Source organism: Anabrus simplex, chromosome 6 (assembly GCF_040414725.1).
Source record: "Anabrus simplex isolate iqAnaSimp1 chromosome 6, ASM4041472v1, whole genome shotgun sequence".
In the NCBI taxonomy this organism is placed as follows: Eukaryota; Metazoa; Arthropoda; class Insecta; order Orthoptera; family Tettigoniidae; genus Anabrus; species Anabrus simplex.
In genome coordinates this window covers 221,213,522-221,233,504 of record NC_090270.1, presented here as the reverse complement: position 1 = coordinate 221,233,504, position 19,983 = coordinate 221,213,522, and the positions used below count along the sequence as shown (strand labels likewise).

Sequence of the window (19,983 nt, the reverse complement as noted above, 5' to 3'; positions counted from 1 at the left end):
AGCATTCGAGGCCTAGGGAGTCTTTCATTTTCATGCCCTTTGAGGCCCTTGCCTTTGTTCGTCTGTTACTTCATTTTTCGAAGTATCCCCTGCCTATATACAATAATAAAGTTTTATTATGAATCCACCTGTTCAATACATTATAATGTTGTTACATTAAAATAACTTCATTAGTTAAAAAGTTATATATGGGACATGTTTCGCTCCCCTATAGAGCATCATCAGCCAAATCCGAATCTCAAACAATTGTTATTTACGTAAACAAAGACTTAAGAACCATTAGAACACTTTTGACAAACTTAAAACTTATTCTATTAGAAAATCATAAAATATAAAATCCTTGTATACATGGCTCAATTACATGTGCTTAATAGGAACATACATTAAAATTATGGAAGAGAGAGTACTAAAATATAAAATAAATAATATATATATCATGTCCAAAATCCTAGAAAGACGTGAAGATCAATCTTAGGAGCCAAATTTGAGGATCTTCTTAGCAATGAGATCTGGTAAAAAAGTTATTTATCCCTTGTGGATAAGAGTCTATAAAGATTCAAATTTATCGTCAATTTGATGATTGAACTTATAACAGGATAAATGTTGGTCTTCAAGAAATTTAAATGCTTGTCATGTGACCTTGGCGAATGCTGTTGAAAAGGTATGTTCTTATAGACGTCAATGACCGTTCGTTGAACTAATGGATTTGATACGGATGATTGAAAGGGACATAAATCAACGTTTGTATTGAAAACTGCTGCTTGGTTTATCTTGTTGAATGTCTGTAACAAGAAAAGAAATCTTGTAAGTAATCGGAATTTGTGTTGCTAGTTAAGAGTGTGTTTCTAGAAACTTCACTTACCCCTCCAATTGCTGTTTGTTGGTTTGGTGTTGTCCGAGGTTATGTGGTGACTGTCTGTTCTGTGTCTACTCCTTGTGTTGTAAGAGAGAGGTGGTGGGGGTTGAGGGGAGGGAGTAGGGGTAGGAGGAGAAATGTTTGTGGGTGTGGTTTTGGAAGGGGAATGTCTAGTAGGAGCGCAGGGAGGGGTTGAGTTCTTTAATGTTGGATGATTATTAGTTATTTTGGGAATGAAAACTTTGGCAAATTTACTTTTTTCTAGATTAAGCATCTTTAAGAGTTTCGGTAATTGTTCGTGTAACGGATTTCTTATTTCAATTTCGTCATTTAAATTTTTTCCTTATTGAAATACTGGTCTAAGTGGATATAAATATTTTCTAATTCTGTCATTAGTTTACCTTTTTCTATCTTCTTTATAATTTTTAGGTCTTTCTCCATGGTTGTAAATTGGTGGCCTGACTCTCTCATGTGAGCACTCATCGCAGAATGTTTGTTGTGCTTTGTAGCATTAACGTGTTCTAAGTATCTTGTGAGAAAGTTACGGCCAGTTTGGCCAACATATGAACATTTACATTCTACACATGTTAATCTATAGATGCCAGAACTTAGATAAGGGTTCTTGTTGGAATTTATACTATTGTGGTTGAAAAAAATGTTTCTGTTTGTATTTTGTGTTTTGAATGCTACATTCACATCTTGTTTTTTGATAGGATTAGTTATTTGAAAAATGGCTGGATTGTTGAATGTAAATGTTGCGAATTTGGACTGCTTAGTTTTTTCGGGAGTAAGATTCGTGGGGTCTCCCATTGCTAGGCATGTTTGGTGGTAAATCTTTTTATTAAATCTGAAGTAATTATTGTTTAATACAAATTTCAGTAGGTTTACGAATTCATCTATTTCACATCTACTTAATTTACTGTATGTAAGGAGATTGTGTTTGATGATATTGATGGTTTCTTTAACCGGTATATTTGGATACATGTTGGTTACGTCGAATGATACCATTTTATGTTGTGGTTGTAAATTGAATTTTCCTAGTTTATTACAAAATTCTATTGAATTTTTTATTGTTGATTCGTTGTTAAATTTGTAATGTCTTTTGAGGAAATAGTGTATAAATTTGGATATTTTATACGTGGGACTATTTCTACTGTTTATTATAGGACGTATGGGTACGTTGGGTTAATGTAATTTGGGCAATGCCCTAGCTGTTGGTAACTTTATATTCATATTTATCACTTTTTAGTGTTCTTGTTCATTAAATAAAAAAGTAGAATTCTTGAGGGTAATTTTTAGATTCCGTTGAATCTTATTTATGGGATCCTGGTTTACGACAGTGTAGGTTTTGTCTGAAAAGAATTCTTCTGTTTTTTCAATGTAGTCATTTTTATTTAAGAGGACTGTGGTTTCACCTTTGTCTGCTTTGGTAACAACTACATGATTTTTGTTTAGTTTTGTTTTTAATGTCATTATTTCTGTTATGAGAGTGGGATTAGAAGTTTTGTTTATTTCCCTTACAAAAGCCGGGAGCTTCTTTTTAACTTCAAATCTGATGTCGTTTTGTATATCTGGTGTTAATTTATTCAAGTTTGATTCAACTTCTGCTACTACATTGATTACGCCTTCTACTTTTTGAGAGTTAGGCCAATTAAATTTTGAACCTTTATCTAATAGGTTCATCTCATTATCAGTGAAGTTTGTGTTTGAGAGATTGATGGTGGGAATGTTTTTAAGGTTAGAATTAGGATTATTTGCTCTATTGTTAGGTTTGTTATGATTTGGTTTGTTTTCTTTTAAGAATGTAAGTTTGTTATCTAGGGTTTTTTGTTTCTATGCTAAAACGTCTGCAAGTTTCTCTGTTATATGATTTTGGATAGAGTTCAATTCTAAAGGAGATAATTCTTGTGCAGTTTCCAAGTGTGTACGATATAATTGCAAGTTCAAAAATGATTTCTTCCTATATAGAGCTTTAATTTCACTTTTCAGCCAGATCTCATTTATTTTGTTTTGAGTATCTGCTACCTTTGAATTAGATACGTTTTTTCTTTGTATAGATTTTAAAAACCTAGGTACTAATTTACATTTCAAACATTCTTTCAAGAACCAAATATCTTTGGATATCTTACTGATTTTGATTTTGAGATTCAGATATCTATTCTTTTTGTTTGTATTAGCCTGGTTGGCTATTTCATTGCAAGTGACTAATCTCATGTTTTAATCCGTATTGAAATCTGTTAATATACAATAATAAAGTTTTATTATGAATCCACCTGTTCAATACATTATAATGTTGTTACATTAAAATAACTTAATTAGTTAAAAAGTTATATATGGGACATGTTTCGCTCCCCTATAGAGCATCATCAGCCAAATCCGAATCTCAAACAATTGTTATTTACGTAAACAAAGACTTAAGAACCATTAGAACACTTTTGACAAACTTAAAACTTAATCTATTAGAAAATCATAAAATATAAAATCCTTGTATACATGGGTCAATTACATGTGCTTAATAGGAACATACATTAAAATTATGGAAGAGAGAGTACTAAAATATAAAATAAATAATATATATATCATGTCCAAAATCCTAGAAAGACGTGAAGATCAATCTTAGGAACCAAATTTGAGGATCTTCTTAGCAATGAGATCTGGTAAAAAAGTTATTTATCCCTTGTGGATAAGAGTCTATAAAGATTCAAATTTATCGTCAATTTGATGATTGAACTTATAACAGGATAAATGTTGGTCTTCAAGAAATTTAAATGCTCGTCATGTGACCTCGGCGAATGCTGTTGAAAAGGTATGTTCTTATAGATGTCAATGACCATTCGTTGAACTAATGGATTTGATACGGATGATTGAAAGGGACGTAAATCAACGTTTGTATTGAAAGCTGCTGCTTGGTTTATCTTGTTGAATGTCTGTAACAAGAAAAGAAATCTTGTAAGTAATCGGAATTTGTGTTGCTAGTTAAGAGTGTGTTTCTAGAAACTTCACTTACCCCTCCAATTGCTGTTTGTTGGTTTGGTGTTGTCCGAGGTTATGTGGTGACTGTCTGTTCTGTGTCTACTCCTTATGTTGTAAGAGAGAGTTGGTGGGGGTTGAGGGGAGGGAGTAGGGGTAGGAGGAGAAATGTTTGTGGGTGTGGTTTTGGAAGGGGAATGTCTAGTAGGAGCGCAGGGAGGGGTTGAGTTCTTTAATGTTGGATGATTATTAGTTATTTTGGGAATGAAAACTTTGGCAAAATTACTTTTTTCTAGATTAAGCGTCTTTAAGAGTTTCGGTAATTGTTCGTGTAACGGATTTCTTATTTCAATTTCGTCATTTAAATTTTTTTCCTTATTGAAATACTGGTCTAAGTGGATACAAATATTTTCTAATTCTGTCATTAGTTTACCTTTTTCTATCTTCTTTATAATTTTTAGGTCTTTCTCTATGGTTGTAAATGTTTGTTGTGCTTTGTAGCATTAACGTGTTCTAAGTATCTTGTGAGAAAATTACGGCCAGTTTGGCCAACATATGAACATTTACATTCTACACATGTTAATCTATAGATCCCAGAACTTAGATAAGGGTTCTTGTTGGAATTTATACTATTGTGGTTGAAAAAAATGTTTCTGTTTGTATTTTGTGTTTTGAATGCTACATTCACATCTTGTTTTTTGATAGGATTAGTTATTTGAAAAATGGCTGGATTGGTGAATGTAAATGTTGCGAATTTGGACTGCTTAGTTTTTTCAGGAGTAAGATTAGTTACTAACTTTTGTTTTACTTTATTGATGATCCGATTGACTATATTTATTTTATATCCATTAATTGAGGCCAGATCTTTTATAAAATTGAGTTCCTTTTTTAAGTTACTCTCTGAAAGGGGGATTTTGAAAGCTCTATAAACTAAACTGTAAAAAGCCGCCTGTTTATGTGATTTTGGGTGAAGAGAATCATTTTTTATCGTTAGAGGAGTGTATGATGGTTTTCTAAATATTTGAAATTCAAAACTATCTCTTATTCGTGTTACATTAATATCCAGGAAGTTTATTGAGTTGTTAGTTTCATCTTCTTTCGTGAATTTTATATTTGGGTCAATATTATTTAAGAAACTTAGGATTTTTTCACTATCATTTTTTTGGCTATCTATTATGACAAAGGTGTCATCTACATACCTGATCCAAAGGCAAAGTCCATTTATTTTTGTGTTTATTTTGTTTTGCTCCAAATGATCCATATATATGTCTGCCAGTATGCCCGACGTGGGGTCTCCCATTGCTAGGCATGTTTGGTGGTAAATCTTTTTATTGAATGTGAAGTAATTATTGTTTAATACAAATTTCAGTAGGTTTACGAATTCATCTATTTCACATCTACTTAATTTACTGTATGTAAGGAGATTGTGTTTGATGATATTGATGGTTTCTTTAACCGGTATATTTGGATACATGTTGGTTACGTCGAATGAAACCATTTTATGTTGTGGTTGTAAATTGAATTTTCCTACTTTATTACAAAATTCTATTGAACTTTTTATTGTTGATTCGTTGTTAAATTTGTAATGTCTTTGAGGAAATAGTGTATAAATTTGGATGTTTTATACGTGGGACTATTTCTACTGTTTATTATAGGACGTATGGGTACATTGGGTTTATATAATTTGGGCAATGCCCTAGCTGTTGGTAACTTTGGATTCATATTTATCATTTTTTGGTGTTCTTGTTCATTAAATAAAAAAGTAGAATTCAATAGAATTTTGTAATAAACTAGGAAAATTCAATTTACAACCACAAAATAAAATGGTTTCATTCGACGTAACCAACATGTATCCAAATATACCAGTTAAAGAAACCATCAATATCATCAAACACAATCCCCTTACATACAGTAAATTAAGTAGATGTGAAATAGATGAATTCAAAAACCTACTGAAATTTGTATTAAACAATAATTACTTCACATTTAATAAAAAGATTTACCACCAAACATGCCTAGCAATGGGAGACCCCACGTCGGGCATACTGGCAGACATATATATGGATCATTTGGAGCAAAACAAAATAAACACAAAAATAAATGGACTTTGCCTTTGGATCAGGTATGTAGACGACACCTTTGTCATAATAGATAGCCAAAAAAATGATAGTGAAAAAATCCTAAGTTTCTTAAATAATATTGACCCAAATATAAAATTCACGAAAGAAGATGAAACTAACAACTCAATAAACTTCCTGGATATTAATGTAACACGAATAAGAGATAGTTTTGAATTTCAAATATTTAGAAAACCATCATACACTCCTCTAACGATAAAAAATGATTCTCTTCACCCAAAATCACATAAACAGGCGGCTTTTTACAGTTTAGTTTATAGAAATTTCAAAATCCCCCTTTCAGAGAGTAACTTAAGAAAGGAACTCATTTTATAAAAGATCTGGCCTCAATTAATGGATATAAAATAAATATAGTCAATCGGATCATCAATAAAGTAAAACAAAATTTAGTAACTAATCTTACTCCCGAAAAAACTAAGCAGTCCAAATTCGCAACATTTACATTCACCAATCCAGCCATTTTTCAAATAACTAATCCTATCAAAAAACGAGATGTGAATGTAGCATTAAAAACACAAAATACAAACAGAAACATTTTTTTCAGCCACAATAGTATAAATTCCAACAAGAACCCTTATCTAAGTTCTGGCATCTATAGATTAACATGTGTAGAATGTAAATGTTCATATGTTGGCCAAACTGGCCGTAACTTTCTCACAAGATACTTAGAACACGTTAATGCTACAAAGCACAACAAACATTCTGCGATGAGTGCTCACATGAGAGAGTCAGGCCACCAATTTATAACCATGGAGAAAGACCTAAAAATTATAAAGATTATAGAAAAAGGTAAACTAATGACAGAATTAGAAAATATTTATATCCACTTAGACCAGTATTTCAATAAGGAAAAAATTTAAATGACGAAATTGAAATAAGAAATCCGTTACACGAACAATTACCGAAACTCTTAAGGACACTTAATCTAGAAAGAAGTAATTTTGCCAAAGTTTTCATTCCCAAAATAACTAATAATCATCCAACATTAAAGAACTCAACCCCTCCCTGCGCTTCTACTAGACATTCCCCTTCCAAAACCACACCCACAAACATTTCTCCTCCTACCCCTACTCCCTCCCCTCAACCCCCACCACCTCACTCTTACAACACAAGGAGTAGACACAGAACAGACAGTTACCACATAACCTCGGACAACACCAAACCAACAAACAGCATTTGGAGGGGTAAGTGAAGTTTCTAGAAACACACTCTTAACTAGCAACACAAATTCCGATTACTTACAAGATTTCTTTTCTTGTTACAGACATTCAACAAGATAAACCAAGCAGCAGCTTTCAATACAAATGTTGATTTACGTCCCTTTCAATCATCCGTATCAAATCCATTAGTTCAACGAACGGTCATTGACATCTATAAAAACATACCTTTTCAACAGCATTCGCCGAGGTCACATGACAAGCATTTAAATTTCTTGAAGACCAACATTTATCCTGTTATAAGTTCAATCATCAAATTGACGATAAATTTGAATCTTTATAGACTCTTATCCACAAGGGATAAATAACTTTTTTACCAGATCTCATTGCTAAGAAGATCCTCAAATTTGGCTCCTAAGATTGATCTTCACGTCTTTCTAGGATTTTGGACATGATATATATATTATTTATTTTATATTTTAGTACTCTCTCTTCCATAATTTTAATGTATGTTCCTATTAAGCACATGTAATTGAGCCATGTATACAAGGATTTTATATTTTATGATTTTCTAATAGAATAAGTTTTAAGTTTGTCAAAAGTGTTCTAATGGTTCTTAAGTCTTTGTTTACGTAAATAACAATTGTTTGAGATTCGGATTTGGCTGATGATGCTCTATAGGGGAGCGAATCATGTCCCATATATAACTTTTTAACTAATGAAGTTATTTTAATGTAACAACATTATAATGTATTGAACAGGTGGATTCATAATAAAACTTTATTATTGTATATTAACAGATTTCAATACGGATTAAAACATGAGATTAGTCACTTGCAATGAAATAGCCAACCAGGCTAATACAAACAAAAAGAATAGATATCTGAATCTCAAAATCAAAATCAGTAAGATATCCAAAGATATTTAGTTCTTGAAAGAATGTTTGAAATGTAAATTAGTACCTAGGTTTTTAAAATCTATACAAAGAAAAAACGTATCTAATTCAAGGGTAGCAGATACTCAAAACATAATAAATGAGATCTGGCTGAAAAGTGAAATTAAAGCTTTATATAGGAAGAAATCATTTTTGAACTTGCAATTATATCGTACACACTTGGAAATTGCACAAGAATTATCTCCTTTAGAATTGAACTCTATCCAAAATCATATAACAGAGAAACTTGCAGACGTTTTAGACAAGAAACAAAAAACCCTAGATAACAAACTTACATTCTTAAAAGAAAACAAACCAAATCATAACAAATCTAACAATAGAGTAAATAATCCTAATTCTAACCTTAAAAACATTCCCACCACTATCAATCTCTCAAACACAAAATTCACTGATAATGAGATGAACCTATTAGATAAAGGTTCAAAATTTAATTGGCCTAACTCTCAAAAAGTAGAAGGCGTAATCAATGTAGTAGCAGAAGTTGAATCAAACTTGAATAAATTAACACCAGATATACAAAACGATATCAGAGTTGAAGTTAAAAAGAAGCTCCCGGCTTTCGTAAGGGAAATAAACAAAAGTTCTAATCCCACTCTCATAACAGAAATAATGACACTAAAAACAAAACTAAACAAAAATAATGTAGTTGTTACCAAAGCAGACAAAGGTGAAACCACAGTCCTCTTAAATAAAAATGACTACATTGAAAAAACAGAAGAATTCTTTTCAGACAAAACCTACACTGTCGTAAACCAGGATCCCATAAATAAGATTCAACGGAATCTAAAAATTATCCTCCAGAATTCTACTTTTTTATTTAATGAACAAGAACACCAAAAAATGATAAATATGAATCCAAAGTTACCAACAGCTAGGGCATTGCCCAAATTACATAAACCCAACGTACCCATACGTCCTATAATAAACAGTAGAAATAGTCCCACGTATAAAACATCCAAATTTATACACTATTTCCTCAAAAGACATTACAAATTTAACAACGAATCAACAATAAAAAATTCAATAGAATTTTGTAATAAACTAGGAAAATTCAATTTACAACCACAACATAAAATGGTTTCATTCGACGTAACCAACATGTATCCAAATATACCGGTTAAAGAAACCATCAATATCATCAAACACAATCTCCTTACATACAGTAAATTAAGTAGATGTGAAATAGATGAATTTGTAAACCTACTGAAATTTGTATTAAACAATAATTACTTCAGATTTAATAAAAAGATTTACCACCAAACATGCCTAGCAATGGGAGACCCCACGTCGGGCATACTGGCAGACATATATATGGATCATTTGGAGCAAAACAAAATAAACACAAAAATAAATGGACTTTGCCTTTGGATCAGGTATGTAGACGACACCTTTGTCATAATAGATAGCCAAAAAAATGATAGTGAAAAAATTCTAAGTTTCTTAAATAATATTGACCCAAATATAAAATTTACGAAAGAAGATGAAACTAACAACTCAATAAACTTCCTGGATATTAATGTAACACGAATAAGAGATAGTTTTGAATTTCAAATATTTAGAAAACCATCATACACTCCTCTAACGATAAAAAATGATTCTCTTCACCCAAAATCACATAAACAGGCGGCTTTTTACAGTTTAGTTTATAGAGCTTTCAAAATCCCCCTTTCAGAGAGTAACTTAAAAAAGGAACTCAATTTTATAAAAGATCTGGCTTCAATTAATGGATATAAAATAAATATAGTCAATCGGATCATCAATAAAGTAAAACAAATGTTAGTAACTAATCTTACTCCTGAAAAAACTAAGCAGTCCAAATTCGCAACATTTACATTCACCAATCCAGCCATTTTTCAAATAACTAATCCTATCAAAAAACAAGATGTGAATGTAGCATTCAAAACACAAAATACAAACAGAAACATTTTTTTCAACCACAATAGTATAAATTCCAACAAGAACCCGTATCTAAGTTCTGGCATCTATAGATTAACATGTGTAGAATGTAAATGTTCATATGTTGGCCAAACTGGCCGTAACTTTCTCACAAGATATTTAGAACACGTTAATGCTACAAAGCACAACAAACATTTACAACCATAGAGAAAGACCTAAAAATTATAAAGAAGATAGAAAAAGGTAAACTAATGACAGAAGTAGAAAATATTTATATCCACTTAGACCAGTATTTCAATAAGGAAAAAAATTTAAATGACGAAATTGAAATAAGAAATCCGTTACACGAACAATTACCGAAACTCTTAAAGATGCTTAATCTAGAAAAAAGTAATTTTGCCAAAGTTTTCATTCCCAAAATAACTAATAATCATCCAACATTAAAGAACTCAACCCCTCCCTGCGCTCCTACTAGACATTCCCCTTCCAAAACCACACCCACAAACATTTCTCCTCCTACCCCTACTCCCTCCCCTCAACCCCCACCACCTCACTCTTACAACATAAGGAGTAGACACAGAACAGACAGTCACCACATAACCTCGGACAACAACAAACCAACAAACAGCAATTGGAGGGGTAAGTGAAGTTTCTAGAAACACACTCTTAACTAGCAACACAAATTCTGATTACTTACAAGATCTCTTTTCTTGTTACAGACATTCAACAAGATAAACCAAGCAGCAGCTTTCAATACAAACGTTGATTTACGTCCCTTTCAATCATCCGTATCAAATCCATTAGTTCAATGAACGGTCATTGACATCTATAAGAACATACCTTTTCAACAGCATTCGCCGAGGTCACATGACAAGCATTTAAATTTCTTGAAGATCAACATTTATCCTGTTATAAGTTCAATCATCAAATTGACGATAAATTTGAATCTTTATAGACTCCTATCTACAAGGGATAAATAACTTTTTTACCAGATCTCATTGCTAAGAAGATCCTCAAATTTGGCTCCTAAGATTGATCTCCACGTCTTTCTAGGATTTTGGACATGATATATATATTATTTATTTTATATTTTAGTACTCTCTCTTCCATAATTTTAATGTATGTTTCTATTAAGCACATGTAATTGAGCCATGTATGCAAGGATTTTATATTTTATGATTTTCTAACAGAATAAGTTTTTAAGTTTGTCAAAAGTGTTCTAATGGTTCTTAAGTCTTTGTTTACGTAAATAACAATTGTTTGAGATTCGGATTTGGCTGATGATGCTCTATAGGGGAGCGAAACATGTCCCATATATAACTTTTTAACTAATTAAGTTATTTTAATGTAACAACATTATAATGTATTGAACAGGTGGATTCATAATAAAACTTTATTATTGTATATTAACAGATTTCAATACGGATTAAAACATGAGATTAGTCACTTGCAATATCCCCTGCCTGTCGTAAGAGGAGACTAAAAGGGGCAACCAAGGGATGATTGCATCAGAACCATGAAACTACTTGTGATTATTACCATCATGCCGGGAACACCGTGGGTTGCCTGTACTTGTGAGTAGTACTACTCTGTTAGGTACTCAATAGTTTTGTGATTCGTAGCAGTAGAGCGGGGTTCACTGTGGGTTTCCAGTACCTTTGATTAGTACCACTAAATGCGAATACCACGGTCTTACGTTGCCCATGATTAGTACCATTAAGTGAGAAACACCACAAGTCTGGGCATTGCCTGTGGTTAGTAACACATTACGAGTGACACCATGGGTCTTCGTTGCCTATGATTAGTACCCACTATATGCGGAACACCATGGGAATACTGGCACCCGTGATTAGTACACCTAGGTGAGGAACACTATGGGTTTGCGTTGCCTATGAGATTCGCCATTCTGTGAGAAACACCAGAGGTCTGCGTTACCTGTACGACGTACAATACTTGTGAGTAGTATCATAATGTTTGGAACACCGTGAGTTTACGCTACCTTTGATTAGTACCGCAACCTGAGAAATACCATGGTTCTCCTTTACTAGCGATAAGTGCCATTATGAGGGACCGTTGACATGGATATTGAACTCCTTTAGACAACAAGCATCATCGATTCAGGAGTGTGCTTTGGAAACGGTCCTTTGTTCCGTAATATTGTTTCTGGTCAGGTGAGGCATTGCGAGTCGGATCCACTGATTGTATTAAATTCATATTCATTCATTCATTCTTCATCATCACGTTTTGAATTCTGGTCAGTGGATGAATTTTGTCCTTTTAAATTGTCATTGCATTTCGTCTCATTTAGTACCATTAGGGGCCGATGACCTAGATATTAGGCCTTTCGGAATTTACATCGCTGAACATGAGCAGTAGTAAATTAATTTCTGAAAGTTTAGCCCTTTTATCAGCTATTCTTCTTTGTACAGTTTCGGCATTGTAACAGTATACTATAAAAAACAATTTGTTTATTGACAACCACCTATTCAATACCATACAATCCTTATGATTAGGATATAATTTGTTTTACATTAGTTATTGTGGGACATGTTTCGCTTGTTTTACAAGCATCATCAGCCACTTATCTTACCAAGCTAGATCAGGATCCTGAATTGGTTGTTATATATATGAGATTATCCCATCGAATTCTATTACTTACATATATTTTGTATGAATATCTCACAGTTATTATACTTAAAAAATTCGGAAACAGTGGACATTAATATTGGTTAAAACAGTTTTTAAAGCATTTTACTAAGCAGAACTTCTATAATGTTCTTAATATCCTAACCTCTTTGAGAGATAAAAGTTGTAAACTTAGCGTCTTGAAAACACAGCTGTAATATAATTGTTAAAAACATATTACTTAATAGCTTAATAATGTATCCAATTCTTCTGTGCAATTATTACTTAGTTATTGTTTAAATATTCCACATTTAGATTGTGATGTGTGGCTTAATTGAAAACACTTTTAGTGCTGAAATAACTTCTTATTATCATTCAGACTGTGAGATGTAAACAATAGTATCAGTAGTAAACTGACCGAGCTTGATAGCTGCAGTCGCTTAAGTGCGGCCAGTATCCAGTAATCGGGAGATAGTGGGTTCGAGCCCCACTGTCGGCAGCCCTGAAGATGGTTTTCCGTGGTTTCCCATTTTCACACCAGGCAAATGCCAGGGCTGTACCTTAATTAAGGCCACGGCTGCTTCCTTCCACTTCCTAGGCCTTTCCTATCCCATCATCGCCATAAGACATATCTGTGTCGGTGCGACATAAAACAAATAGCAAAAAAAAAAGGTAGTAAACTGAAATGAAATCACTAGTTGAACAACATGTATTTAGGTTTGTGACCAGTCGTTACGAATAATAAGCTTCACTGTGATGAATTGTTTTACTAAAGGCAGTGTTGACTCTCTTCGTATTATTATAAAAATATAGAAATAGTGTTAACATTATCATTTGGTGGAAAAACTTGTAATCTTGTAAACTGAGCAAGTCTAAAGGGAACGTTCAACTTGGACATTAGATGTAATTAAGACACCACTATGAGATGCGTGTTGAATGTCTGCAAATAAAGGAAAGTATGTGCGAGTATCAAATATGAAGGGATTCTAAAATTTGAAGGTACTCAAATACGTCAGCCTTGTGTTGGTAGATTTACTGGCACGTAAAAGAACTCCTGTAGGACTAAATTCCAGCACCTCGGCATCTCCAAAAACCATAAAAGTAGTTAGTGGGATGCGAAGCAAATAACATTATTATTATTATTATTATTATTATTATTATTATTATTATTATTATTATTATTATTATTATTAATTCACATGTAACTATATAACACCAATCATCATTTAAGAAAGTTTGGAATTATTAATGAAAGAGCTACTAAGAAAGAAATCATGTCAAAGTAAAAAGTGCTCATATTTGAAATTCTGAAATGTTCATGTTGGAAAAATCAATTAAAATCATTTATCTGCTGTTTCTTTGTGTCTAGTTATTGTTTTCTCTACATTATCACTGTATGATATTCTTTGTCGGCTTGGCAAACTCAGTCATTTGTGTTAGAATAAATGTTGTTATATTATAAATACCTTAAATATTAGATGGATCACAGAACTCAAAGAAGACATGAGAGAGTTGCATATTACAATAGAAGATTTAAAATATAAAACAAATACACTCAACATATTGAAAGATAAACACACCAGACTACAGACAAAAATCAACAAGCAGAAAATAGGAAGAGTGATTCCAGAAGCAGAAAGAAAATTATGTTCAGAAAGAATGAAACACTATTGGGCTGACAAAAAGAAGAAAAACCTTCATAAACCTGACTATGTAGTCCTATGTTGGCTAAAAAATTAAAATGAATAATAATAATAATAATAATAATAATAATAATAATAATAATAATAATACTTTAAATTTGACTTCACATCACTACCTTATTTTATTCATATTTTAAAATCTTTTTTATTAAAAATAAGACATTGTAGATTAGAGCAGCTGATTATTTTAATCTTATGTTGATGTTCACCTCTGTAATTAGTGAGCAAATTTTAAATCATTGTCTTATATCATGCCAGCAGGGGCCAATGACCTAGATGTTAGACCCCTTAAAACTATAATCGTCATCATCATCATCATCATCATGATCTATCTTCCTGTATTGTAATTAGTTTGGCTAGTTTGTATTAATGAAGATTAATGTGGATTTTGTTGCAGCTAATCCTGATTAATCCAGTTTGTATCATCGCGTACACCATTGCAAGTTGGCGTTTCTTCCACGAGCGAATTATTGTAGAGGAAATGACTCTACTTAACTTTTTTGGTGAGGATTATTACAATTACCAGAAAAGAGTTTGTACAGGACTGCCATTCATCCATGGCTACAAAGTTGAGTTGTGATTATTTTGGATCCGACACCACTTTAGTATGGTCCACAATTAGCATTTGTTTAAAAGTGTTAGAATCAAAGACATCAGAATATGTATTTTTTTTAAACAGAGGCTTATTTCTAATACAAAGCTGTTAATTGTCTGTTTCAAAGTGGCCACATAACATAATATTAAGTGAATAAGTAAGCATTGCTGATAAAGGGAAAGTAATGAAGAGAATGATGTAAGTAATGGGAAGTATTGCCTTACAATACATCTTTGGACTCAGTAACAGAGATGTGGTTAGAAACATGCATACACTTTAGTCTCAGGATTCATTCTTAAGTCTCTTCTATGCTGATTTTAATTAAAGTTTCTTTGAAATGTCAAATGCTATCTTTCTGCATCTCTGTTGTTAGTCCACTCTGGATGTACAGGTACATGTCACTGATATAAAATTCTTTTTCAGCCATAATCAGTTGTTACATAAATGGTTTTTCCATATTTATAATGGTCATATTACCAACATGAATTGTTTTCCTCACGAAGTACGTGAATCTGATCGAGCATGTCCGTAATCTAAAGTTACCTAGCACCATGTCCATCGTGCTGCGAGATGACAGGCAGGCAGTAGACCTCTTCATCCATTTTATATGGGATAGATATAAGTGTAATAATTAAAATCTTCTAATCCCAGAAATGAGTACTGTAAAATAGAATGGTATTGTGACTTGAGAAGGGTGGTATAGTGGCTCCAGGTAGAATACTCTTGCATCCTTCTATATTTTGTGCCTATCGTCCCATTTGAGAAAACAAAGCACCAATGGCATCTGTCTATTTATAAAAGAAGATTTTTATGATTTTATAGAAGAGGAGGTTGAACTGTTTCTTTTTTATCAGAACCGGGGATTGGTATCAGAACCAGGTATAGCCAACAAGCAAGTGGCCAGCCACAGCATAAGTTTTATCGGTCATGGACATTGTTTTGAAATATCAAATAATTAATCATTTGTGCTGAAATTTGTACACATTTTAAAAAGAGAGCTTTATTTTGATGGATATTGGCATAGAGCTTTGTAAGTGACTTTGAGAAAATTCATTTAAAGGCCTCATTCTATTGTTGATTTGAGTCTTGATTTTATTCTGAGATAGCCATTCCAACCGAATGGGTATAGGCATATATGTTTCTGAAGAAATTCATAAAAACTTGATATATATACATATGTACTTTTATTTTTGTTTTTTCACAGCATATGATTAAAACTAGCTAAAAGCTGTGACATCCTTAATTTCAGTATTTCACCGTATATGTTGGGTATTCAGCCTGAAGGCTGGTTGGATCCTCAACGAGTTCACCATTAGCTGTCATAGATGGCCTAGGTGTCGCTGAAGAGGCGTACTAGGGAAATGAGGAGTGAGGTAGTTTCCCGTTGCTTTCCTCACTTCACCATATATACTTATTTCTAATTCATTTTACTATAATAGGAGTTCTCAGCATTTTGAGAAGTAATTTAGTGTATAAAATATGGAAAGATCATGAATTATATAATTTTCTTTGTATCTAACTCAATGTTATAGGCTGTAAATCTGGAACTCAGATTGAAAATGAAAATCTACAACCTGTTTTCCAGACATTGATTGGGTCAGGGATATAATGAATGAATCATATATAGGCTATTAGTACGATGGGGTCGCCACTCCCAAAGTGATTTTATTAATGACTGATAGATGCTATGAAATGAGAATGGAGAGTGTTGCTGGAATGATAGGTGACAGGGAAAACCGGAGTACCCAGAGAAAAACCTGTCCCGCCTCTGCTTTGTCCAGCACAAATCTCACATGGAGTGACCGGGATTTGAACCATGGTATCCAGCGGTGAGAGGCCGACATGCTGCCATCTGAGCCACGGAGGCTCTGGAACTCAGATTATAATTGGCCAAATACTCTTTCAAGTGGAGCAGCATATACTGTATTGAAAGAAAGATAATGTGTTGATCACTCAAGGAACATGATGGATTGTTTTCACCAGGAAGTTTTGATGGCCAAGAAAAACCTGTAAAAAAACAAGATGAAGGAATACACACTTGGCATACACAATAAGGAAGCAGTTCTGAAGTAATCAGTCAAATAGTTTTGTTGCAGAAAGTAGCCCTATTCCTTTGCTAACCTATAGACAATTTAGAGGGGGAACATGATAGCTAAGTAACATCATCGGTGGCTTTTCACCAAGGTAGACGCGGTTTGAATCCTGGTCAATAGATGTGGAATTTTTTAAATGAAAGGTCACATGCTTGTCGTTCAGATTCCATGTAAAACTGTTGGTCTCATGGCTATGATCACAATATCAACAGTCACATAAGACTTCAAGCTTGCTTAAAAAATATCTTGCTTAGAATTTAATTTATATTGTGACTTAAATCAAACTTAAGACATCTTTGGAACTTACTTTAACAAGCAACTGGACACACTCACCATGTGAAGATATGATATGGTATCTTTTTTTATTGATTACAATATTGATTGTAATTGAGATATTTAGTTGTTTCCAACAGTGGTGAGTATATTATGTCGCAGCTTTTGAAATTAGTACTCCAAGCCTAGAGGCAATTCTTCCCATCAACATCTCTTGTTACAAATGTTCGTGATAATTATTTAGTATTCTCAACTATTGGGGATGATATATTTGTTTTCCCCTTAAAACCTCATTTGCTCCCACCATTAAACTCAGTAATCAAGTTTTCTGATAATGGTCTCTTTTTTACCCCCTTTGTAAACTGTTATTTGAACATATCAGGCATATTGTCCATACAAGCTATGAATTCTCTTTGTGATTTTTCTTTTCTATTTTGATTTTTTATAGTAGAAAAACTGGCTTTTAGTTTCATGTGTGTACGATTTTCATGTTATGTAGTCTGCATACTGTCTTCCAATAAATAATTTAGACCTTTAAATCTTGGATGTGTGTCTTGCATTCAGTGAAAAAGATGTGAAAATAATCAGTAAACAAATCACATTGTCTTTCATAAATATCATAGGTGCACTATCCTTGTTAACGATTAGCAGGTCTTTGGTAACAACAAGTGATAATGTTAGCAGAGTAGCAGAACTTCTTTCTCCTCACTGCACTAATAAGCTGCCTTCATTTGGGTCATTCTCCAATAGCAGTGATGCAGCAGCACACTGACATTTACATGTCTGCTCCACATTGAGTAAGCCTTACAGTATTTCAGGGTCAATGAAGAGCTTGTAGAGGTTGCCTAGCCAAGGTGGTAAAGGCGTACTCAATTCTCTAGGAAGGATGTAAGTTGGTTCCCTGTCAGGATATCAAAGAATTCAAGTAACTAGATTTCCTCTTCTGGAGCGGCACATGGCCGTGAGGTTTACCGAAAATGAGCACCAGGTTAATTCCTGGGGGCAAAGACAGCCTGGCATATAGCTACCCACTATATCCCATTAGTGCCAAGCTTTTGGAACTCAGAAGATGATGCAGACCTGGATCACTTATTGTGCCACTCGTTAAAAAGGGTAGTCCGCAATTAATTATTATTCATTCTCAAGCTAGATGTAGCTCTTTGTATCATTGTCAATAAGGTTATCAGAAGATTATCTTGTTGAAAAGGTAGTTCATATTCTTGAAATGCTTCTAGCTTATTTTTTCTCAGCTTATAAATATAAGGTTCTTGGCTGTGATATCTCTGGCTATAGGATTGAAGAGTATTTGTGGATCTACAGGCCAACTGATATGTAATACCTCTCAGTGAGACCTATCTCTAAGACAGAAAGAAGTTATTTCTCATCTTAATGGATTAAAAAAATTGTACTCAGAATATTACTACATACATACATACATACATATTCATTATAGACTGTTATGCCTTCTTTTTATGTTTACAGGCTGCTCTCACTTCATCATTCCACCAAGATGTTCGCCTTTTCCCATCTTTACACACAGTTGTTCCTAGGCATTCCCTTGCTGTTTCTACTACAGCATCCCTGTATTACTATATTTTAATAAATATATCTGGAACTGAAAAAAAACCATTTTAATGGGCTTTCATAGTTTGCTTATAAAGTATAGTTTATAATGATTATGCCTAAATGGTTTGCCTTTCAGCATTCAGTCTGCAAGCCTCAGAATTTACTAAACGTCGCCACAATCCGCGATTTGCAACTAGTGTTGTGGCTCATTTAGTTCTATACCTCTTATCTTGAAATCGTTAGAAACCGAGTCTAACCATCGTCGTCTTGGTCTCCCTCTACTTCTCTTACCCTCCATAGTAGAGTCCATTATTCTCCTGGGTAACCTAACCTCCTCCATTCGCCTCACATGACCCCACCACCGAAGCCGGTTTATGCGTACAGCTTCATCCATCGAGTTCATTCCTAAATTAGCCCTTATCTCCTCATTCTGAGTACGCTCCGGCAGGGTCGGGAATTTTAACCATCATTGGTTAATTTCACTGGCACGGGGGGCTGGGTGGGTTTGTGTTGTCTTCATCATCATTTCACCCTCATCACGATGCACAGGTCGCCTACGGGAGTCAAATCAAAAGACCTGTACGTGGCGAGCCGAACATGTCCTCGGACACTCCCGGCACTAAAAGCCATACGCTTTTTCATTTATAAGGATTGTCCTCTGAAAATTGTAATGAGAATTTAATTCATTTGCTGGACTGCAGAGCTCATATGGTAGAGCCGTGGCTTTCTGATCTAAGTTCATGGGTATGATCGTAGCTCGGTCCGGTGGTATATGAAGGCACTCAAATATGCCAGCTTCATGTCAGATGATTTACTGACATAGAAAAGAACTCCTGTGGGACAAACGTTCAGATACCTTGGCATCTCCAAAAACTGCTAAAGTAGTTAATGGAACATAAAAAACATCTTTTATTATTAATTAATGTAATTTATAGTTGGATTTTGTAACTTCAAAAACGACTGCCCTGAAGATGGTTTTCCGTGGTTTCCTATTTTCACACCAGTCAAATGCTGAGGGCTGTACATCAGTTAAGGCATCGATCACTTATTTCCCAATCCTAGCCCTTTCCCATCCTTGCATCTTTGAAAACTTTCGATGTGTTAGTGCAATGTGAAACCACTAGCAAAAAGGTAACACCAAAACTTTTTGCTTTCA

General features: G+C 33.6%; 1 protein-coding gene across 1 annotated transcript in view; it reads left to right on the top strand.

Moving 5' to 3' along the window:
* Positions 1-18,159, top strand: part of Icmt (isoprenylcysteine carboxylmethyltransferase ste14) — a 36,474-nt gene extending 18,315 nt beyond the window's left edge. Inside the window, exon 4 of the mRNA XM_067149217.2 lies at positions 14,698-18,159. Coding sequence (XP_067005318.2) covers positions 14,698-14,880 — 183 coding nt within the window. The 3' untranslated portion in view covers positions 14,881-18,159. The remainder of the gene's footprint in view (positions 1-14,697) is intronic.
* Positions 18,160-19,983: the final 1,824 nt, after the last annotated feature.